The sequence below is a fragment of the Macaca fascicularis genome, chromosome 1 (genome assembly GCF_037993035.2).
Source record: "Macaca fascicularis isolate 582-1 chromosome 1, T2T-MFA8v1.1".
NCBI classification, from domain to species: domain Eukaryota; kingdom Metazoa; phylum Chordata; class Mammalia; order Primates; family Cercopithecidae; genus Macaca; species Macaca fascicularis.
The window spans coordinates 50,651,659-50,676,312 of record NC_088375.1 but is presented as its reverse complement, the minus strand read 5'-3'; the positions used below and the strand labels follow the sequence as shown (position 1 = coordinate 50,676,312).

The following is a 24,654-nucleotide window of genomic DNA, read 5'->3' as shown; positions in this document are numbered from 1 at the left end:
ACAACATTAAAATGTCTATGAGGGAAGGGCAAATAAAATAAAGAAATAAAACCACCACGGTGAGGCCGGGCGCCATGGCTCACACCTGTAATCCTAGTACTTTGGGAGGTCAAGGTGTGTGAATCACCTGAGGTCAGGGGTTCGAGAACAGACTGCCCAACATGGCGAAACTCTGTCTCTACTAAAATTAAAAAATTAGCTGGGTGTGGTGGCGCATGCCTGTAATACCAGCTACTCAGGAGGCTGAGGCAGGAGAATCACTTGAACCCAGGAGGCAGAGGTTGCAGTGCGCCAAGATCACGCCACTGTACTTCAGCCCGGGCAACAGAGTAAGACTCTGTCTCAAAAAAACACAAAAAAATAAAACACCACCACGGTGATGTAATAGACAGTTGTGAGGGTGTGGTGACTGAACAGAGTGTGCCCTGACAAGTGGTGTAGCCATGTATCGACTTCGTGCTGCCAAAATAAAAAAAAATTACTTTCAAGAGAAGCCAGAATACGAGTTTTTATGTCTTCTGATTTTTAAAGATGATGACAAAGAATTCATTTTTACCCTAAAATATTGTATAGGCCATATGAAACACATCTCTATGCCAATTGAGCCTATTATGTTATTTTTGAATTCTAAATAACTTGATCAAAAGTTAACACTAACATGCAGGAACTTCTCAAGTATTGTGACTCTTGCTATCTTCCAGATTTTGGTACAAAATCATCTTAAATGAGTAAATGTTTCATGTGAGTATATCTTCTATTTTGTTTTTCCAATGAAAATAAAAATTCCTTAAAGCAGCTTTATCCTACCCAGTTCTGTAATTGTGCTGGCCACACAGTGGGTGCACAATAAAAATACCATACCTGATTACTTGAATCACATTTTGACTTGTTTTATCGGTTATAAATACACATTACAGTTAAGATATTAAAATACTATTAATTCTGTTGCTTACAGTTTTTCCAAATTTTTAAACTTCAAAATGCTAGGGATTCTCCATGTCCAATGTGATATTACTAACATGGTTTCAATTATGAGTTCTGCCCTCAACAGTTTCAAATTAAAGAATCCTATGTGTGGAAGTAAGTTTAGGGAACATGTACTAATTCCTCATTATATAGACCAAAAAAACAAAGCACAGAATAATTATTTTCACAAGTTCAGAAACTGGTCCAATCAGACTAGTAATGGGCGGTCTTTCTCTTAGTCTATAGTACTTGCTCCACACTTCCAAGACACATCTCAACAAACAAATAAATAAAGCTGGATGCCTAAGTCCTTCTTACGTTGGATCAAATATTTGGATAAAAAATTTAAATATAAAAAATAATGTTTCTTAACCATGAAAATGTTAGGAAAAAACCACAGATAAGTATTGTAGGTTGGAAAAGGCCCTTCTAATCCTAACACAAAACATAAACCTATGAAGACACTGATAAGTTTGACTACATTAAAATTCCAAACTTTAGTGTGCCAGAAATGTCCCCCAACCAAAAAAAAAAAAAAAAGACAAAGGAAAAAAAAGAAGAAAAAATGCATGCACTGTACATAATAATAAACTCCTGTAATATGAACCCCAAGTTCTTAGAACAGTGTCTATCCATAGTAGGTGCTCAATAAATATTTGCTGAGGGCCCGGCACGGTGGTTCATGCCTGTAATCCCAGCACTTTGGGAGGCCAAGGCAGGCGGATCAACTGAGGTCAGGAGTTTGAGACCAGCATTACCAACATGGTGAAATCCTGTCTCTACTAAAAATACAAAATGTATATAATAAATATTTTTATATATAAAAATACAAAATATATATATACCTATATATAGGTATATATACACATACATATATATACCTATATATACACACATATATGTATACATATATTATATATAGGTGTGTATATATAAATGTGTGTGTATATATATAAAAATAAGCACATGAAAAGATGAGCTTCTGCCCAAAAATGTAAATTCAAAGAATCTTTCATGATTCTACTGAAATAGATTAAAAAATAATGACGGCCGGGCGCGGTGGCTCAAGCCTGTAATCCCAGCACTTTGGGAGGCCGAGACGGGCGGATCACAAGGTCAGGAGATCGAGACCATCCTGGCTAACACGGTGAAACCCCGTCTCTACTAAAAAATACAAAAAACTAGCCGGGCGAGGCGGCGGGCGCCTGTAGTCCCAGCTACTCGGGAGGCTGAGGCAGGAGAATGGCGTAAACCCAGGGGGCGGAGCTTGCAGTGAGCTGAGATCCGGCCACTGCACTCCAGCCCGGGCGACAGAGCCAGACTCCGTCTCAAAAAAAAAAAAAAAAATAATGACAACAGTCAGTGTTCAAATGTGGGTACACTGATCCTTCACATACTGTTTGTGGATTTAACCATTATGAAAGTATGTACTCTATGCAAGAGTTTGCACTGTAGTATTTTTGTAACAGTATCAAAAAACCAGAAACACTGTTGTCAATAACAGTATTAAAAAAACAGAAAAAATTCTTGTCAATAAGAGACTAGCTAATAAATTACAGTCATACAATGGTATACATGCAACTATTTCAACTGACCTAAAAAAAAAACAGCAATAGCAATAGCGATAGCAATAATATACTTTTTACTGAAACATAGAAGGCATATAACAAAATTTAGTGAAACACAGTAATACATGTTTAGGAAAAATCTGGAGTAAATTACAACATATCATATACAGCAAGAGTCCTCAACTCCAAGGCCATACACAGATACCAGTCCATGGCCTGTTAGGAACTGGGTCGCACAGCAGGAGGTGAGCGGCAGGCAAGTGAGCTCCACCTCCTGTCAGATAGGTAGCTGGGCATTAGTCTCATAGGAGCGCGAACCCTACTGTGATCTGTGCATGTGAGGAATCTAGGTTGCGCTCTCCTTATGAGAATCTAATGACTGATGATCTGAGGTGGAACAGTTTCATTCTGAAACCACCCTGCCCTCCCCACTGTCTGGAAAAACTATCTTCCACAAAACCAGTCCCTAATGCCAAAAAGGTTGGGGACTGCTGATATGCAGTTATTTCTTTTGAAGAGTACGACTGCATCATATTTTTCCATATTATTCAACTATTTTAAAACATGTAATCTAATAAAATCAAAATAAAATGCTTGTACATATAAATACTTGCAATTTATTGTTCACATTTCATTTGAAAAATTCCACTTATAATTAAAATGATAAGTTAGGAATTACTGAAGAGATTCTGTACATAAAGATATGTGTGGAAGGGAGAAAGAACCAAAGTATACTTCTACTATATGTTAGGTGCTGGGACATTTAGTCTCAATAATTGTAAGCTTATTCTCCTTACCCTCCTTTTTAGATGAAGGTACAGAAACTCAGCTTGTTACTTGGCTTAAGGCCACAGAACTGAAACGTGAACCCACCCTTCTGAGTGGCTGTCTTTTCAAGTTTCACTTCTGGTGCAAAAAAAAAAAAAAAATGTCAAATTTTGTACATGTTGATTTTTGTGGAACTTCACACTTCAAATTACTCCTGCCCAAGAGTTTTTCTTATTTCTTTCCTTAAAAGGACTAGTAATTATTATAGAGTCAACTAACTTTTCAAAAGTCTCTTTCCATAGATACAGAAACACTGCCCCAAGTTATCAGGTCCCCTGACTGACTGCCTGAAAACAATTAACTTCCTGAACTGTTAAGTTCAGCACTGTACAAGGTATATCCCTTTAGGTTCCAAGGAACACATGTCCTAGGAAGATGGGGAGGAAAAAAAAAGAATGGGCTAGAGAAGTGGGTACAGCATGGCCATCTGCCACCTACTGGCAAGGAGCTGTTTTGCTTATTGCAACTTTTTTTTTTTTTTTTTTTTTTTTTTTTACTTTTCTACTTAGCATTTCATTGGTTACAGAGCAGTTTTCTATACATGATCTTATGGAATAGTTGTGTACAGTTTACCTAAGTTTTACAAACGATTATACTGAGACCAAATTTGAATATCTGCTGAGTAACTGGCAAAGCTGGAACTCAAAAGCAGTTCCTTCTAATGATCGTACCCATATCCAAGGATTATTGCAACTTTTAATCTGTCCATGCTACTTACGCAGTCCATAATCACTTGGGTGAGCATTCCAGTTAGGACGGTGGCACTTTAAGATTCAGATTATTAATCTATAAACCCATCATTTGATTCTTGATTATTAATGTCTGGATTGCCTGTGGTAGGTGTGTAATCCCAGGAAGGCATTAAACATATTTGAATTAATGCATGTTTTGAGAAAGAAAGGCTATTTCTAGAAAATATTACACACTTGTCTTATGTTAAATAAAAATTTGCTATTTATTGGATATCCCTTATCCACCCTTGTTCCCAATGAAGATCTTATGCTTACCTTCACTGGAAGGTTTAAGATGTGACAATCTTAATAGATCTTTGTGAGACCAGCCATTTCTCTGTTTATATTTTGTAACTGCCAGAGCAAGGGCCATGCCACCTTTCTCATTGTACCAGTCCGCGATAGCCTTCCGGAGGGCACGACCCCACATGCCACATTTCATGCTTTCCTTCAGATCTTTCTTAAACTGGATAAAAGTAAAGAGATGGGTAGGAATGCGGCAAACTTCAGAAACAGCTTTAAATGCTGCTTGTTTTGTGCTTATGTCGGAGCACTGGGAACAAATGGCAAGTGCAAAGAGCATAGGCTCTTGCTTTGTGGTTCTGCCTTCTTGACTAAATAACTTTATTTCTTGTATCACTTCACATCCTCTGCCATCTTCAATCAATCTAATTAAAGCTTCAGCATTTTCAAGGCCCAACTTCTGTTCTTTGATATAATAAGTCCCACCTTCAGAACCGAAACATAAGAACCGGTGTAGTCGATTCATGTCAGTGACTTGCCATACATATCCATCCTGAGAATTGGCTATCTGCTTCTCATTCAATGGCTGCATTTGGTTTACGGATTCCTCCATTTTTTTGTCTTTAGGAAACCTATCAAAAAGGCAAAATGTTATTACAACTAGATGGGCACAATAAAATTAAGAAAGGAAAACAAAATGTAGGTTTACTGAAATGTTATTAACTCTTTTAACAACATCTTTTAAGTTCGATAGTTTTTCCTTTAGTACAAAATCAATATAAATGTCCCGAAGAAAAATCAGGAAAGGCAGAAAATGAAAGAAAAAAACCATATCTGAATATTTTGAAATGACTACTGGTAATATCTTAAGTTTTTTGTTTTTGTTTTTTTCGTTTTTTTCTTGAGACAGAGTCTCGCTCTGTCACCCAGGCTGGAGTGCAGTGGCTGGATCTCGGCTCACTATAAGCTCCGCCTCCTGGGTTCACGCCATTCTCCTGCCTCAGCCTCCCGAGTAGCTGGGACTACAGGCGCCCACCACCTCGCCCGGCTAGTTTTTTGTATTTTTTTTAGTAGAGACGCAGTTTCACCGTGTTAGCCAGGATGGTCTCGATCTCCTGACCTTGTGATCCGCCCGTCTCGGCCTCCCAAAGTGCTGGGATTACAGGCTTGAGCCACCGTGCCCGGCTGGTATCTTAAGTTTTTAAAATGTTTTTGTTTTATATTCCTATTTTTATAACCTAAAGAAACTGAAAGCCCTTCACAGCAAATAAACAAGATTATAGCCACAGTGGTGTGATAATCAGAAGCAACTGAGGAGTCACCTTTTTGAGATACAGTGTGCTGCTTCAGAGATTAAGCAGGCAGGTCAGTATGGCGTCTTGAGGCCCACACAGAGAATAAAAGAAGGGAGGGAAGCAATAGTAGTGGGTACTAAGAAAGATCGTACTCCTTGAAGGATTGTGTAAACATTTTTGGTTGCCGATCTAACATTCATTCTTCCCCCTTCTCTCTTCTCCTCTTGTTGGCCTCATATCCTTCAAAGGAGGCTAGGCCTTTCCCTAGCCCCAAGGGATGGATCTTTATTGCTCTAAGCCAGTGGTTCTCAAACTCAGTGTACATCAAAATTACTAGAAGTTCTAACTGAAACACAGATTGCTGGGTCAGCCCTCCCAGGCACTGCCCTGAGTTTCTTTCATAATTTAGTAGGTCTCCAGTGAGGCCTAAGCATGTATACTTATCACAAGTCTCAGGTGATGCTGCTGCTGCTGCTGCTCGACCCAGGCCCAATAATCATGGTGCTCTCCTTGCCGCATGACTGGTATAGGGAGTTGGGCATGTGTCATGACTCTGGCCAGTACGACATGGTAAATCAGCTGAGAACACTTTTGAGGTTTTCTTCATTCTCAAAAGGGGGCTCAGGCTCTTAAAAAGAAATGTTCCCTTTTCTGCCTTCTGAAATTTTCATTTGCAAGTCATGCCTGGAGTGGTAACAACCATCTTGAGACCTTGAGATAAGCCAGCTTAAAATGGCACACCAATATATAAAGATGGCAGAATAGAAAAAAACAGAAAGTACCTAGGTCCTTGATATTGGGTTACCTGAAACTGCCCTGCTTATACATTTCCTATTATGTCATAAATGTATCTTACTGTTTAAGCCATTTTTAGGTTTATTGTTTTATGTCATCTGTAACTACCCTCACTCTACTCCTTCCATTAGCTCTAAAACTCCTAGAACTAGCTATCTGGAAACAATATCCCTCTTTATCCTTCTAGTGGAGGACCAACAATTGTCACTTCATCATCAGTCCACCACTATTCTTAGTACAGTATCACTGTTTATGGAGGTCTTTCAATCTGTCATGTTATTTCGGTGCACTGGGCTTCTGTCCATGGCAAACAAAACAGCACAACCAACAAAAACTTCAACCAGCATTTACTGAATAGATACTATGTGTGAGACATGAAGGCAATTTCTCCGCCATTAAAGAAACTGAAAAAAAAAATTGTTCTCTTTATCGCAGGGAAATACACTCATTTGTGGAGATAGAATCACAATGCAAACTGTAATTAAGTGCTGTAGTAGAAAAGTATTATGAGTGAGCAAGGGAGTATAAAATAATACTGTCTAAATAATCCAGAAAGATTTGAGGAGAGAAGGCAAACTAAAAAACTGATAAAGTTTAGGGAAGGCGCTCCAGGAAGAGGTTTCTGAAATCCTGATCTGTCTTTATATTCTAGAAAAGAAACTGTCTAAGCATCCTGTAGAGCCATACAGACATGTTGACAGATATGGCCATAACTTAAAGAGGAACACAAGGTAATTAAGAAGTTTTGTTTTGAAGACCATCCTTACTTGAACATGTTTATATATTACGAGGAAGGCTAAGGATAAAATCTTGGTGAATATTAACAACTAAGAGCTAATGAGAGAAGGGCTTTTTAAAGAGGCAGAAAAGGAGGTGCAGAGTTGAAGAAAACTAATGGACCACGAGGAAGAGAACTTCAAGGAGTGAATGGTTGATAATTTCAAATGGTCAGAGGAAAAGTAAATAAAAGGCTAGAAAATGATCTTGGATTTACCAAGTAGGAGTGACTAGTGAGAGTAACTGCAGTAGAGTGGTACAAGAAGTAGCTTGATTACAGTGAGATCAGGAAGATATGCAGTGAGGAAACTTCACAGCTAGACTACTCTTTGTAGACACAAAAACTATGAATGAAAGTAAGAGAGAGGATGGGACTTAGAGGAAAAATCTTTTTACCTTTTTCAACGGGAAGATGCTAAGATTGAAAGATTCAATTTGGAGAGGTGAAGATACAGTAGAGAAGGGGGATAACTGAAGGAATTAGATTCCTGAAAGAAATGAGACAGAATGAGCTTAGAGCATCCAGGTTGAGACTGGCCTACTAACAGCAAAAGAGATACTTCCTTTATCTTTTAAGGGTGAAGAGTCTACGTAAAGAGAGATTTGAGGGAGTGAGGGATAAGGAAATTGAAGACATTCCCCTCTGACAGGAGATGTAGAATGCCAAATGGTATGTGGAGAAATTTGGTAGAGATGGGAGGAATGAAAGACTGGGTCTCAGAGAGGGGAACACATAGTGGTGTAGGGGGATAAGTGCATGGAAGAATGGAGAACCTCACATTGTGAATGTGACTGTGACTGAGGGGTACAGTGATCTGAATTGTGTTGGGAATATTAGTGTCAATATTCCAAATAAGATTCTAGTACAAATTTGCTTATGTTAGTGGAAGCCTGGGTCTCAGGTGGTATCAGAGATGTAATGATCATATTAGTCATTAGGGACAAATTTGTAGTTACTGAATACAGCATAGGCTGGAACTCCTGGTGTAGTGGATGCCTCTTCTTCTAATTATTATTATCCTCTTTTCAATTTAGCTTTTATCTCTACCTTTCGATCCAAAACACTTTAAGAAGACTAACATGCTTCACAAAGACTGATACCTTAATTGCCAATTCCAGTAGAAAATGCTATGTTTTTCTGATCTTCACATTGCATAGACTCTGCTAGTCTCTCCCTTAGCTTTCATAAAAACAGTCTCTGGTGGCACTTCAACCTGTCTACTTCTACTTATTAGTTATATTTGTTAGATGAGTAACACTGAAATGACATCTAATATCAGATAATTCTACTACACCTGCTTTCCTGCACCAAGGACCAACTGGTGGGATTTAAAAGGTCCCAAACCAAACCTCAAAATTCCCTTCCCCTTCAAATTCTTTTCTTTGTATTATTCATTGTGACCACATGTAGCTACATTATTGGTTCCCTTGAGAGTAGAAACCAAATCTTATCATTTTTGTCTCCTCTTTTGTATTGCTTTTATGTAATTAGTAATACATACTTAAAGCCAAATATCATTAAAGTTGACTTTCTGAATCATTTCCCAAATAATCATGCACAATTGGTTTCTCTTTCCCATAACACATTTTGAGAATAAAAGCCTCAGTATGTGTAATTCAATATATAATACAAGTCTTTAAGATAAACTCTGTAATCAGAATGATAAATGTACTATATGCAGGTAGTGAAGAATATAATCAAGAAAAAACAAAGTTTTAAAGAAAAGTAGTGAATGCTGAGTAAAAATGTCATCTAAGAACAATATTTCCATTTTTCTAATATATTTAATACTAGGTATTCAAGTACTTTTCTAGAGCAAGCAGCAAAATGAACTTCTAAATCTATAAAGGATGTCTAAGAGGTAATCTCTAAGTGTAATCCTTATAATCCCTATTAGAAGAAATCAAGTTATTTATTCACAGACTCTTCCTTTTGCATATTATGATATAAATGACAACCCTAAGGACATACTCTTTCAGTTTTTCTGCAGCAGAAAATGCTTAGCTTTTCCTATGCTTCTGCGACTGTACTTTCCAGAGTGCAACATAAAACAGTGGAACAGATAACATTATTAGCAGCCAGGACACCTTTCTACTTTATTGTATAAATTTACCAGGGTCATATTCATATTTTAAAAGACAGAAAAGAGAGTAACATGTCCCAAGCTACTCTCCTTCTTGTCACTGAGTGTGATACACAAATAAACTCAAAATTTGGCAAAGTGATATGATACTGTGGCATCTTATAAGAGAGAGTATCTGGTCTTTGTACATAATACCCAGCAGAAAGTTTCAAAAACCCTTGGTATTTCCTGAGAAACAGGAGTGTCTTTGTTACATTAATGAGGCAACATGGGCCCCTAGGTAGCTTCAGGATGGGGGCTAGTCACTAGAAAGACCAACCATATGTTTAGAGGAATAAACTGGTCAGGCCAACTTTCTAGGAAAGGAAGAGGACTTGAGATCGAGTTCAGTCACGCAGCTAATGATTTAATCAATCATGCCCATGTGACGAAATCTCATAAAAACTCTGTTCATCAATACTCAGTGGAGCATCCTTGGTGAACAAAAACTGATGTGCTGGGAAAGTGATGTGCCCACATTTCACAAGGATGGCATGGAAGTTCTGCATCCTTTCCTTGCCCTAAACCTTGCCATATGTGTCTACTTTCTGTTTGGCTATTCCTGAGTTGTATCAGGAACTTGTAATTGCAAGTAAAGCACTTTCAGTGAGTTATGTGACTCATTCTAGTGAATTATCAGCCTTGAGGGGATTATGGGGAGTCTTGAAATTGTAATCCACAGGGCAGAAGTGTGAGTAGCCTGGGGACCCCATTTACAGCTGGCATCCAAATTAACGGCATTCTTAGTGGGGACCTTGTCCTTTAATTTGTGGGATCTGATGCCAACCCTGGGTAGCTAGTGTCAGAACTAAACGGAAGTGGGGGGCACCCAGCTGGTGTTACAGAATTAGTGTTGGAATGTAGACACCAAAGGCAAAAGTGACAAAATAAAAAAATAAACTGGACTTTATCAAAATGTAAAACTTGTATTTCCAAGAACACCATCAAGAAAGTGAAAAGACAATCCAAGAATAGAGAAAATATTTGCAAATCATACATACGATAAGGGACTTGTATCTAGAATATACTAAGAACACTTACAACTTAATAAAATGATAAATAACCCAAGTAAAAATAGGCAAAATATGTGAATATTACTCCAAAGACATACAAATGGGTAAAGAATCTGAAAAGGTGTTTTCCCAAAGAAGATTATCCAATGGCCAGTAAACACATAAAAAGACGATAAACATCATTAGTTATCAGGGAAATGCAAATCAAAACCACAATAAGATACCACTTCACAACCACTAGGATGGCTATAATCAAAACAATAATAATAAGTGTTGGTGAGGATTTAGAGAAAATGAAACGCTCATATACTGCTGGTGGGAATGTAAAATAACACAGCCACTTTGGGAAACAGTCTGGCAGTTTCTCAAAAGGTTAAATATAGTTAGCATATGACCCAGGAATTCCACCACACACCTAAGAAAAAGGAATACATGTATCTATACCAAAAGTTGTACACAGATGTTTTTATCAACATTATTCACAACAGTCAAAAAGTAGAAGCAACCCAAATGTCCATCAACTGATGAAGGGATGAAAAAATATGGTACATCCACACAATGGACTATTATTAGACAATAAAAAGGGATGAAGTACTGATACATGACACAATGTAAACAAACGTTGAAAACATTATGTCAGGTGAAAGAAGCCAGTCACGAGAGGCCACATATTGTATTACAATTCCATTTATATGAATTTTCCTGAGTAGGTAAATTCATAGAAATAAAAAGTACATTAATCTAAGGTTGTCAGAGGCCACGGAGAAGGAACACTGGGAAGTGACTGCTAATGGATAGATTTCTTTTTGGGTGATGAAAATGTTCTGAAATTAGTGGTGATGACTGCACAACTCTGTGAATATACTAGAAACCAATGCACTGGATACTTTAAAATGGTAAACTTCATGATATGTGAATTATATTCTAAAAATCTATTATTAAAAACACAAAAACTGGCCAGGTGAAATATATTTGGAAAGTTATTTAAATAAACAAGCACTTAAATAACCCTGCTATTATCTATATCATAATGGAGAGCACCAATACAATTGATTACACGAAAATTATATTTAGCCTTACAATTTTTATATTTGACTTTTAAAAGCAATTTGAGATACACACAGACATACATAGCAACTTAATTTCTTCTTTCTCCAACTGCCATCATCTCCTGCCTCAAAGCTTAAGCTCCATTATCAGTGGTTTAGAAGGCAATTGGGCAGTGAGTGAGGTCAGAACCTGGTCATCAGTTAATCCATTCCTGGATAATCAAGTGTTGTAAATCCAGATTAACAACAAAAAAAATATAGTTAATTCTTTGGATGGGCCTGACCTATCTATCTAGTGCTCTTAAAACACACCATACAACTAATGTATTAAATCTCTATAAATTAAATTCTTGAGAAGTTAAATATTACAATGCCATAATATTAAAAGCATGGCCACATTTTTCTTTTTTGTTTTTTTGAGACAGAGTCTCACTCTGTCGCCCAGGCTGATGTGCAGTGGCGCAATCTTGGCTCACTGTAACCGCCGCCCTACAAGTTCAAGCGATTCTCCTGCCTCAGCCTCCCAATAGCTGGGATTACAGGCACCTGCCACGGTGCCCGGCTAATTTTTTGTATGTTTAGTAGAGGCAGGGTTTCACCATGTTGGCCAGGCTGGTCTTGAACTCCTGACCTCGTGATCCAGCTGCCTGGGCCTCCCAAAGTGCTGGGATTACAGGTGTGAGCCACCGCGCCCGGCCAAGCATGGCCACATTTTAAATTGGTTGTGGATATTTTATGCATTGTTCATTTCTCTACTTTTAAAATTTAATTTAGAATGCAAAATCAGGAAATGCTAATAACACATTATATAATAGCACTTGTTTCACAATCATCAGAACTACAGCATGTACAGTATCTTCTATCAGTACTAATATGTTATTTCCAAGGAATCCTACATTTTTCTTGAATTTACACATCTCAACATCTTTCCAAAGTCTCTTGATAATTTGAAAATGCTGCCTTTCATCTCAAGAAGTCAAAGACATTTGCAGATTATTCCTTTTTAAATTAAGTCAAAGATTTGTCAATCTATGAGAGTGCACGACAAATGTAAAGAAACAATACTACAAAAATGGGCCCATGATAGAGGTTTGCTTACCCATGATACAGGTATTTGAATCCACTGATCAATGTGATGCTATAAAAACTGATGAGGAAGGAACTGTGGCAAAAATGACAGCATGCTAGTCTGAGGGGAGCTGCTAACCGGTTGCCACGTGGTATGGAACTAGTAGTTGCCAGATCTCATTTTTCTCAAAGATCCAGAAATCTGGCTTTTTATGGAAACTCTCAGGATCAAATATTAACATAATGAAAGACATTTTAACCCCCTCCTCTGCTTACTTCTAGATTGTGCCAAAGGCTAAATTTTCAGTTTGGTCTACAATAGGTACCATGTTAATTAAGTTGGGTATCAAATAAATTTTAGTTTTGATGCATTCTGCACAGAAAACAGTTTCAAGTTCACAGCAATATTACAGATTTAAAAAAATACCACAAACTACTTCGGGCTCTGATGCCAATCATTCTGGACTCTTGTGCCTCTTAAACCTTTCCAATTAAGTATCTCAAGGAAATACACTGAACAGAATCCCCCCACTCTCCAAGTTGAGGGCAGAGTTTTCGGAGATAAACTTCAAGAAAGTTACAAAAAAATTTTTTTTAAACCAACACTTCATACAAATTTTGGCTTCTACCCCATAAAGTACTCAGGCTTCTTTTAATACAAAAGCTGCTCTGTTGCTTCCCTCATAAAATTTACCATGTTTATTTCGAGGCTTCACATAATCCGTAGCACAAGGCTCCCTAACTCCATGGCACAGGTCACCTATTTGAGAAGGAAGGAGTCAGAGTTTTATCCACTAAAACTTTTTTGTTTTTTCCTTGGAAGCCAAGGGTCTTTCTTGGAATATGCAGCTTTTAAGGAATATGCAACTTAAAGCCTTTAACAAATACACTCTTAAAAACTTCAATCTTAACACTACAGTATTCTGGGAGAGCCTGTTGAATGAGGGCAATTTAGTAAATATTGGGTTTTAACTCATCATCCAGTTTTAGAACCATTCCAAATGTTTTTAGATTAATACACGACATTTGTTTTCAACCTAATTTTCCCTTGACGCATCGCATCCCCTTCCACCAGTCTAGCAGCCCCATGGACTGTAGGACAGACCTTTCTCCTCTCCCTCGTTATTCCCTCTATGATAAATTCGCCTTGTCTTCCCACAAAGATCCTTCTTCCAAAACCCAGATCCCGGGCGACGCCTCTCCGCGCAGAAGCCGCGGGAGGAGGAGAAAGAGGAGGAGTAAAGCAGGCCCTCTCGACGTCGGCCTGCGGGGAGCGATGCCGACAAGCAGGAGCGGTCCCGGCTTCGGAAAGGGCCCACCCTCAGGAATGGTCCGGGCAGGCCTAGCGAGGATGTCCCTACCGCGATGCTGGTTCCGTTTCCCAGGGTGGGCAGGCGCGGAAGCGAGGCGGCGAAGAGCGATAGTTTCGCGGCGTTTGCCCAGCCTCAGCCCCTGGGATGAGGGTGAGAGACATGGAGGACTGGTCAGACTTTGCGCGTCCCTGGGGCCGCTCACACAGCACAAAAGGCTCCCAGTCGGCTTCCCGCAATGTCCTCACCTGTGCCTGGCAGCCGACCCCCACCTGGACCCGCAGCGCCGCCAGGAGAAGTCCTGCGCAGCGCTGGGAAACGACAAGAGACGGCAGACCGATAGGCAGCGACAGCGACAGCAACAGCCCCACTGCCGCCGGGGAATTCCAGGTTCGGTTCCCGGGAACGAGTCCCGCCCCTCTTCTTTTGCCCCGCCTCCGCCCCATTGGGGCGAGGATCCCGGATGTTACCTCCTTCGGCGCTCTGAATCTCCGCCCTTTCTTCTCAGGCCCCAGCCCTTCCGAATCCGCTACCGGTGCTGCACGGCCTGGGAAGAGTTTCGATGTCTCTAGGGTGGCTAGAGCGTCCTCGCGCGCTCCGTCGCGCTGCAGGTGACGGCGCCCGGAGGCTGTCGGGAAGTAGGCGGGGTGACGTGTGGTGGACGAGCTCGGCGGCGGGTTTGCTGAGATCTGTGGCTGGCGGCAGCTGGTGCGGGGGGCGGCCGAGAGCGAGAGGTGGATCGGGGCGGTGTGTGGCCGGGGCCATGACGGGCAATGCCGGGGAGTGGTGCCTCATGGAAAGCGACCCCGGGGTCTTCACCGAGCTCATTAAAGGATTCGGTGAGAACCTAGGGGACCGTCCTGGGCCTGGGGTCACGGGAGGAGGCCCAAGCTGGGCATGGAGTGGTTCCCTGCGGCCACCGCCGCCCCGCATCTGGAGAGGTGACTTCAGGAACCTGGAGTCCGGGTGGGGGAAATGTAGGTTTTCTGCTCTCGAGACAGTCGCGTTTCCACAGTAATTTGAAGAGCCACACCACGAGGGCAAGGATCGTGTCTGTCTTGTGCCTGCTATATCCTCAGGACCTGGCACCCAAATCCTGTAATTGACTTGAGGACCCTCGCTCCCCAAGCTCTTAAAGCACATACTGTCCTTTCCACTGCCCCTTCTCTGCGGCGCGCACCTTATCCCGGGCTGGTGTGGTCAAGTGCATTGCTCAGGCCATTAGTCCTGCAGGAGCCACCCTAGGGTGTGCCTTCTCAAGGGTGAGGTGTCTGCGGCCTAAGCCGCCCAGGAACTCGAGATTCTGGTTACTCAAAGCAGAACGCCCTGAATGTGTGAATAGCTCTTCGGGACGTCCACACATGCCGACTGCGTGGGCCTGAAAGGCCACTTCACTGGTTCCGCTCTCTGCTCATTTCTGTCTTCCGGTGAAGTGAGTTTTCTTGAGCTAGTGTTCTAGACTAGAGGCCACATGCTTTCCTCACAGTTTCTCTCTGGCTGTGTTTAGTGCCTTCCGTCCTAAATAATCAGCACATTTGACTTTTTATCCTTCCCTGTTTATCTTTAGTCTCTTCTTTGGACAGTACGTTTTTATCTGTTACATTTCCCAAGTATTATTGATTCTACGATGTTAAAACTTTCACGCGGGATAACAAACGTTGATGGAGATACTGCCTATTGTACATAGCTTAATATTTGGAATGTCATTTATCAAGCATATGTTGTTCATCTGTATCTCAGGCACAGTGGTAAGGATTGGGAAATTTTCTTTTCTTTTCTTTTTTTTTGAGACAGAGTCTCGCTCTGTCGCCCAGGCTGGAGTGCAGTGGCGCGATCTTGGCTCACTGCAAACTCCGTCTCTCCGGGTCAAGCGATTTTTCTACCTCAGCCTCCCGAGTAGCTGGGATTACAGGCACGCGCCACCAGGCCGAGTAATTTTTTTCTATTTTTAGTAGAGACAGGGTTTCACCATGCTGGCCACGCTGGTCTCGAGCTCCTGACCTCGTGATCCACCCGACTCGGCCTCCCAAAGTGCTGAGATTACAGGCGTGAGCCTCTGCGCCCAGCCAAGGATTGGAAAATTTCCGTGTGAATAAACCATAACTGCTGTTTTGAAGAATTGATAGACTATAATATGGTGTGTTAATTGCTGTATTAGAGTATGTACAAAATGTTATAAAGTACACAGGTCGTGGAGGAGCACAGGCAGAAGGAAAAACATAAACAGTAGTGATGTTAAAGTATATGGCTTAGCGAACAGCTAGCAAAGTGACTAGAACGTAATGTAACAGACTGGAGGAATATTTATTTGCATCTGAAACTAAAAAGATAAACCGAGGCCAGATTGTATCCCATGTTGTATAGGTTGAATTACCCTGTAGTGACTGGGAATTTACCTATCAAATATATTTTAATGCTGAAATGACATTCATAATTAAGGTTTATTGTGCTTGTAAGTGTGCAGGACAGGTTGGAATAAAGTGAGGGAAGCTAGACATCTCTTAAAATGGTTGGAGTCCGAGATGACTGGCTAAACTAGTGGGTTAGGAAGGAGGAGTTAGATTCCATAAGTTTACTATATTTAAATCAGCAGTTGCATGTGGAAATGTCTGCTCTTTATTCCTTTGGGAGCAGAAATACATCCATAACATGCTAAATTAAAAAAGGAGTTCTCAGGGCTGCCAACCTTACAGTAGAGGTTGAGTGGTAGTATATTACTCCTACATGAGAGAAAAAAAAATCAAAAGGACTGCTTAGTAGACGTTGGGGGAAAAAAGAGGCAAAAATAACTCCCTGGTTTCTAGCCTGGGGGCTGGTGAAACGCAATTACAAGTGAAAAGCAGGCTTGATGGACAAGAAAATGGATTCAGATTTGGACAGACACTGAGTTTCACATGTCTGTAGATTTAGCCATATATTTCACCCTCAAAACCTTAACAATATGTTAAAGTTAACTTTCAGAAATGTTGTACTAGGTAGTTTGTTTACTCCTTCAATTTCATATGTGCAGAAAAATTGGAGATCATGCATGAAAGAATGATATATAAAATCTTCTGTACATGCACATATGAAAAAGCAGTAACTATTAATAAATTGGCTTCATTAGCAGAAGAACCTGCAAAAAGTTAAATGATGGTAGTTTTATGTCACCATCGGATGCTTCAAAGAGAAAATCATTTATTCCAATTATTTCCATCATTTTCATTTTTTTCACTCAATTTATACATTTTAAAAAGTTTTTGGCTGTTGAGTCTTTCAAAAATGAAATGTCTGTATTGTGAATGCTGTCATAAATTCATTTCAAAAGTTCCATCATTGAAAGGGAAATAAATTGTAGATGCAGTAAGTATGTAAATACAGTTTGGTGGAATGTAGTATCTTTAAATTAAGAAACTGGCGGAGCAGAACTGTACTTTTAATTGGTATGGTCCATACATAATAACAAATGTGTGCCAAAACAAACCGTGATGGTCTGTTAATAAAAACAGAAGTTATAAACATTTGGTTACTGTCAAGATAGAGTAATGGGGACTGGATTCATTTTTCTTACAACAAACCAATGACCCCAGCTTTCATTTTATTATAAGAAAGTAGAAGACGAGAGCACACTAAACCTAAAGTAAGCAGATGACAGGAAATAATAAAAATCGGAGTTGAAATTAGTGGAACAGAAAAGAGAAAAAAAATGGAGAAAATACATGAAACTAAGAGCTGTTTTTTGGGGAAGATCAATAGAATTGCTGTAGCCAGACTGATCAGAAAAAAGAAATGTTCCTGTATTTCAGTGTAGGAATGAGAGAGGTGACAGCACTACAGATGCTACAGATACTAAAAATAATATTATGAACAATTTTATGCCAATAAATTTGACATGTAATGTACAAATTCCTTTAAAGATGAAATGTACAAATTCCTTTAAAGACACAAATTACCAGTGTTCACTTAAGAAATAGATAACCAGTATATGCCCTGTATTTATTAAAGAAATGGAAATTGTAGTTTAAAATTTTCCCACAAAGAAATTCTAGCCAAGGTGGATTCACTGGTAAATTCTATCAAATATTTAATAATATAAATAATACCAATTCTACACAAACTCTTCCAAACTAATTGGAGAGAAAGGAATGCTTCCCAATTCATTTTCTGAGGACCAGCATTATCCTGACACCAAACCAGACAAAGATATTACTAGAAAAGAAAATTACAGACCTATATCCATCATTAACTTAAATGTACAAATTTTAAACCATTTTACGAAATTGAATTTAATACTTCATTCAGTGGACAATACATCATGACTAAGTGGGATTTACCCCAGGAATTTACCAGGAATTTAGGATTGGTTTAACATTTAAAAATCAATATAATGTACTATATTAATAAGCCAAAAAAATCAAAAATCAAAAATATGATTATGTCAATAGATGGAAAAGGCGTTTGACAAAATCTAACATCTATTAAGAATTATGAAGTGTTAGATTTTATCCTGCTTGCCAGCAAATAAGTTGGCTTGCCAGTTTCATAGATGCTAGCAGACAACTTTTGGTTTAGAGATAAGGGTTGTATTACTCATAGCATAGTAGGCAACAGGAGATTCATTTTGACATTGGTTCCCATTTCCTCTGAGTCCATGAGGATGGAGGTGGGCTCTGGTAGATGCTGCACAAGTAGTGAGGCTGTATTACAGCTGAGGAACTCTGAGATAGAGAACTAATCTTACAAGGAAGCTGCTAGCAAACCTGCTCAACTTTTGCCTTTAGGGACACATTATCTTTATTATCCTGAGCAGCAAATCCGCCTTCCCTCTGCCTCAAAAAAAGGTGCTATCTCTGTCTTCCAACTCTGTTACTGTATGAACATCCTTGAAAAGATGGTCCAGAGCAAAGCTGGTAATTCCTTGCAGAAGATGTGCAGAAACAGGAGAAACCCATTGGAAGACAATTCTTCCAACAATATCCAGCCTTCTTTCTACACCAAATAGCCATTCCCTCAGCCATTCTGCTCAATATGATCTGACCAACAGGGTTGGTGCCAAATCTGTTTAATTTGTGTCTTTATAATGTTTACAGTAAAAAACCAGATGACTTTCTTGGATTTTTGTATTGACATTTCCTCTTGGCTCAAAGCATTAATCCCGGGACAGCAAGATATATAAGTGATTTTGCAGACTCTACCTTGTCATGCAAGGAAGAAGAGTAATTCCATCATCTATAACAACTCTGACCCATGAGTTAGGGCTGATTTGAATGACTTTTGGGTCCAACACGGTGTTTCCTTAACATGAAGCTCAATTATGACTGCTCCTAAGGTACATTTCACCTTGTTTTGAGGAGAGAGATAATGCCTGGCTTTCACACAAGAAGTTTAGGGGTGCACATGGTGCCCCTGTAAGCAAGTGTTGCTTACAATTGTTACGGCTCCTAAAATGGTACCAGCTAAGTTTAGGGGTACAAGGTAACAGTGCCTGCAATTTAGGGCTCCCACTTTAGTTAAAATAATTGGGTATAGTATTTGTTTAAGGAGAGACTACCTGAGTGCTGTCAATCCAGTTTTTCCTATTTGGTCACATCATCAGCCAAATGGAGTTTATCTGTACCATGGAATGACTGAGAGTGGGGTTGTGGAAGACATATGGGAGTGTTTTTTTGCAGAGGTGCAGAAGCTGGGGCCATTCTTGCTGCTTCTGATAGATTTATCGGTAAGGTTAGGGGAATGACAAATTGTCAAAACTGTCTGTTGGAAGATAGCATACCTAGCAGTCAGTGAAATTTAACACATTGACAACAGTTTGGGAGAACTCCACGAGCGTTTTCCTTGGGGCTCCAGGTTGATTTTTAAGACAGTTATTTTTGAAATTTGTTTCTGAATTGAATGATTTTATAGACCCATCGGTATAATGCAGATGTGTTAGTTAATAAATAAATATTTCAAAGCATTTTAACGTTAGCATCCCCTTTCGCTTTGGAGCAGTGTTCTGGTTTAGATGACAAATCATATGATCATTTTTTAAAAGACCTAGTTCATTTATCCATGACAGTTTTTTTTTTTTTTTTTGTAACCAGTACAGGTAGTAATAATCTCTCTTACCTCCGAACTTCCAGAACATGTTCTATGTATGCTTCATATGTAATTTATGCATACTATATAGTTTTTGCATTGCATGTGCTTGTCTCCTACCAGATTGTGACTTTTTAAGTATTGTGACAATATTAATTTCTGTCCTTGCCAGGGCCTGGTAGCATGCTTGGCACACAAAAGATATTTGGTAAATACCGTTTTAAAACCTTCCCCCCTCCTCAACTTTTTATTTAATATATATTATTGGGGAGTCTGTATTAAATGATTCTTGGTGTTTACTGTTTGATAATCTTACATACCTCGCAAAAATTTTGTACCTTGGATGAAGCAGGTAAATATCCTTGTTTTATATATGCATGGCAAAAGTTGAGGCTCAAAGAAATCGTGTTCTTTTTCAAGGTTGTCAGGGGTTGTCCTGTGCAATGCAGGATATCTATCAGCATCCCTGGCCTCTACCAAATAGATGCTAGTAGCATGTCCCCTACCCCCCACACCAGTGAAAATAATGACAATTAAAAAAAAAACCCCTATCATTGCCAAATGTTCCCTGGGGAGCAAAACCACCCTAGTTGAGAACTGCTGTCCTAGAAGGACATTTGGGAGGGGAGGAGGAGACGTGACTCTGAAGTAGTTGAAAATATACAGTTGGAATTCAGGATAAGGATCAGAAGTAAAGATGTATTTGAAAGTTACTCTTAAGTGGTAGTTATTTACTTTCCCAGAAAAAAAAGTATACAGTAAGAAAAAAATAATAATAATACAGGGCTAAAGACAGAGCTGGAGAAATGGAACAGTTGAGTGAAAAGAGTGGATAGAGGAGCCAGAGATTGAGAGAGAGAGAAGGAACCGTCATAGAGTGGTAATTCAATGAAAATAAACTCTTGAAATGCTTTAAATTATAAATATACTCCCACTATAAATAATTGGGATATATTAAAGGAAGTAATGAGATTTGGCTGTGAGCTTTGTTGGTTTTACCATTTTGTTTTGTCATGTCTTGCATTTCCTTTAGTTAATATTTTATTTCATGTTGAAGGAAAAAATGAATTATTCTGTTTACTGAAGAAAATAATTTATTATTTCAGGTTGCCGAGGAGCCCAAGTAGAAGAAATATGGAGTTTAGAGCCTGAGAATTTTGAAAAATTAAAGTAAGTATAATTTTAGTTGCGTTAATAATATGTATATTCTTTAGCAAACTTAAAGGATATTCAGATTTGTTTGTTTATTTTACTTGGATTACTCTAGGTTTAATACATTATGTCCTTTAAGTCTGTTCAATCCTGTGAGATAGATATTATTATTCTCTTTTTATAACCAAGAACCTGAGGCTGATACGTAACTTGCAAGGGAGTCAAACCTAAGTCTCTGTAGTTCCATATCCACAAAGTACTGGTTGGCTGATTTTTTTTTTTTTTTTTTTTTTACAAAATTCAGTCATATATCAATAGTGTTAGAACATGGAACACATTTAACATAAAAAGCAAGAACAATAGGTCAGTGTACTAAAGCATATTTAATACATAATGTATATTTATAATAATCCAGAACTTGCCTACACACTATCACATTGCCTCTTGGGAAAGTTATATTTAAAGTTCCAAATGTTGATGCCAGAAACAGCTTTTATCCTTCCCCTGTCTTTCTGACCAGAATCACCTCTCTTAACTTCTCCTTACCCCTGACCACCATGCCCTCAAACATTGACCCTGTATCTGCAAATGGAGGGCTAAAAGAATTTTCACTGCTGGGAGACTTGGAGTCTTGGAATGGGGTCAAGGAATAATCTTTTAAAAGGGAAAATAGGAACTTAGGGATATGCCAACTGTTGTTAATAGTAAGAAGGAGATAGGTAGTTTTCTTTTTCCTACCTTTCTTCTCCCCTTAAAAGAGCAATCACTTTAGATGAAATGAGATCATTTGTGGCTAACATCAGGGAAGGTGAATTAAAAATGCATCATTTGAACTGTCTTTAAAAAGATAGGAGCCAGGCATGGTGGCGTATGCTTGTAGTTGTAGCTACTCAGGACGTTGAGGCGGGGAGATCACTTGAGCCCAGGAGCTCAAGTCCAGCCCCGGCAACATAGTGAGACCCCGTGTCTAAAATAAAATTGAATCAAATAAAAAGGGGGAAGTTTTGGGGTTTTTTTGTTTGTTTGTTTGTTTTAAACTGTCTCACTCTGTCACCTATGTTGGAGTGCAGTGGTGTGATCTCAGCTCACTGCAACCTCTGCCGCATGGGTTCAAGTGATTTTTCTGCCTCAGCCTCCCAAGTAGCTGGGATTACAGGCACGCTTTGCCACGCCTGGCTAATTTCTTTGCTTTGTTTTGTTTTTGTTTTTTTAGTAGAGATGTGGTTTCACTATGTTGTCCAGGCTGGTCTCAAACTCCTGGCCTCAAGTAATCTGCCCGCCTTAGCCTCCCAAAGTGCTGGAATTACAGGCTTGAGACACCACGCCCAGCCCTGAGGACAGGAAAAGTTTTTTTGTGGGGTGGGAGGCAGTTGTGATAGACTAGAAGGAATTTCAAAGTAGTGATTTAATGTTTTGTGCTCAAAAACAGTTTCTTTAGGAAAGTGGATGATTTCATTATGTATGAGATGGTAGCATCAATTCATACTGCAATATGAGGATTTTTCATGAATCCAATAGTATATGAAGGTTACTTCCTATATTATCAGCCGTTTATAAACATGTTACATGAACTTTATATATTTTGGAGTTCAGCCAGCTTCTGGTTTTACCATATTCTTATTTTTTAATTGAGGCGATATTGGGTAGAAATGAATAGTCTACAGATTTGAAAGTAAACCTTTCACTATAATTTTATTTTAACTGATATAATTTTAACTTGTATTAGCGTCTTCTAAGGCAACAGTCCAGTGACTATGAATGGCAATAGTGATCTTTTAAAATTTCCCATATTTACTTCATTTGCATTATATTTGTTAAATAACTGACAACATTTTATAGATTAACAATGTATTATGAAAGGAGCAGGGTTTGTCACTAATTTGTATTTTGTTTTGTAGGCCAGTTCATGGGTTAATTTTTCTTTTCAAGTGGCAGCCAGGAGAAGAACCAGCAGGCTCTGTGGTTCAGGACTCCCGACTTGACACGATATTTTTTGCTAAGCAGGTATGGTCCTTGGATACTCTGAAAAGTCTCAAGAGCAACCCTTTTTATAAACAAGACTCTAGTTTACTACTATTTGCTACTAGTATAGTAGTCCTCAAACTCTTACACTCTTAAAAATTATTGACATCTCCACTTACACTCTTAAAAATTATTGACATCCCAAAAGAGCTTTTGTTTCTAGGATTATCTATCAATATTTGCCATATTAGACATTAAAACCAAAACATTTTATTAATACTTAGGCCAGGCATGGTGGCTTATAACTGTAATCCCAGCACTTTGGGAGGCCAAGGCAGGAGGATCCCTTGAGCCCAGGAATTTGTTTTTTCTTTTTCTGAGATGGAGTCTTGCTCTGTCGCCCAGGCTTGAGTGCAGTGGTGCAAGGCTCGCTGCAACCTCCACCTCCCAGGTTCAAGCAGTCCTCCTGCCTCAGCTTCCCAAGAAGCTAGGATTACAGGCACACGCCACCACACCAGGCTATTTTGTATTTTTGGAGAGACGGGGTTTCACCATGTTGGCCAGGCTGGTCTCAGACTCCTGATCTCTCAGGTGATCCACCTGCCTTGGCCTCCCAAAGTGCTAGGATTACAGGCGTGAGCCATCGTGCCCGGCCGAGCCCAGGAATTTGACACCAGCCTGGGAAACATGAAGAGACCCATCTCTGTAAAACAAAATCAAAAAAATAAATTAGCTGGGCATGGTGGTGGCATGCCTGTGGTCCCAGCTACTTGGGAGGCTGAGGTGGGAGGACTGCATGAGCCCAGGATATGGAGGCTGAGTGAGCTATGTTCACACCACTACACTCCAGCCTGGGCAACAGATCTTGACCCTGTCTCAAAAAAAAAAAAAAATAAGAACTATGAATAGATTTGAAGTAATAATAAACTTGTTATATGTTAATATAATCACATTTTTTAATGAAAAAATAACTATAGTTAGCCAAAAAAGTTAGCTAGAAGATTGCATTGTTTTACATTTTTGCAAATCTTTTAAATGTCTGCCTTAATACCACAGCTGGATCCTGCATACTTCTTCATTCAGTCTGTTGCAGTGTTTTTGTTTTGTTTTGCTTTTGGTTGAAATCAATGAAAAAAGTTCTGTCTCACACATATGTGTAGTTGGAAAAGGAGAAATATTGTATTTTTCAGGTAAATATGATATTCTTTGACAATATGTCAAAACTTTAAAAGTATTGCTTTCTCAAAGGTTAGTTGTAATGTAAAATTTGTACTTTGTTATGGTCAAATCCTTTGGACCCCTTCAAATGGATCTTTTATTCCTGTATGATTTTGTAACATTGTACATTTACTGATTTGTGAATGTCTAAGTGTTGACACATTAGATATGATGTTATCAGAGAAGTTAAGTTACCTACGGCAAACCTTTTAAGCTCACAGTGGCAGATCTAAGTTTTACAAAATTCTAATTTTTAAATTTGCACTTGAAAATTCAAATTTTATCAACAACAACAAATACTATTAGGTGTTTGTTCACAAAGCTACAGACTGATTTAACTCATTTTTAAGAAAATATCTGCCAGATATCCTTGTCTGGAAAACCACATTTGTCTCTCATTTGTTCTTTCAAGCAAAAATGATGTTCCAAGGAAAAAAGCTAACAATTTAGCTTACAAATCAATTGCTGAAGTACTTTCTTCAAGATAACTAGCATATTT

The 24,654-nt window shown here is 39.0% G+C and overlaps 2 protein-coding genes and 1 non-coding gene across 56 annotated transcripts in view; 2 read left to right on the top strand and 1 right to left on the bottom strand.

Moving 5' to 3' along the window:
- Positions 1 to 14,336, bottom strand: part of RO60 (Ro60, Y RNA binding protein) — a 30,526-nt gene extending 16,190 nt beyond the window's left edge. Inside the window, exons 1-3 of one of the 5 annotated variants that reach the window (XM_074031237.1) lie at positions 13,562 to 13,674; positions 13,151 to 13,216; positions 4,370 to 4,968 (exon numbers count right to left, since the gene is read on the bottom strand). In XM_074031237.1, coding sequence (XP_073887338.1) covers positions 4,370 to 4,949 — 580 coding nt within the window. In that variant the 5' untranslated portion in view covers positions 4,950 to 4,968; positions 13,151 to 13,216; positions 13,562 to 13,674. Of the gene's footprint in view, positions 1 to 4,369; positions 4,969 to 12,487; positions 12,718 to 13,150; positions 13,217 to 13,561; positions 13,909 to 14,014; positions 14,155 to 14,236 lie in introns of those variants that run through there. The other 4 variants (XM_005540278.5, XM_045394196.3, XM_074031232.1 and 1 more) reach the window with 4 other exon arrangements.
- UCHL5 (ubiquitin C-terminal hydrolase L5) overlaps positions 13,707 to 24,654 on the top strand; it is a 53,361-nt gene continuing 42,413 nt past the window's right edge. For 11 of the 50 annotated variants that reach the window (XM_045394243.2, XM_074031272.1, XM_045394237.2 and 8 more), the window contains exons 1-3: positions 13,707 to 14,156; positions 20,930 to 20,993; positions 22,874 to 22,979. In XM_045394243.2, the coding sequence (XP_045250178.2) occupies positions 13,733 to 14,156; positions 20,930 to 20,993; positions 22,874 to 22,979 (594 nt within the window). In that variant the 5' untranslated portion in view covers positions 13,707 to 13,732. Of the gene's footprint in view, positions 14,157 to 14,279; positions 14,606 to 19,995; positions 20,032 to 20,929; positions 20,994 to 22,873; positions 22,980 to 24,654 lie in introns of those variants that run through there. The other 39 variants (XM_065539043.2, XM_065539044.2, XM_065539037.2 and 36 more) reach the window with 8 other exon arrangements.
- LOC123571266 (small nucleolar RNA U109) lies at positions 16,360 to 16,494 on the top strand. Its single transcript, XR_006695444.1, has one exon. It is a non-coding gene; the product is annotated as a small nucleolar RNA U109 (small nucleolar RNA).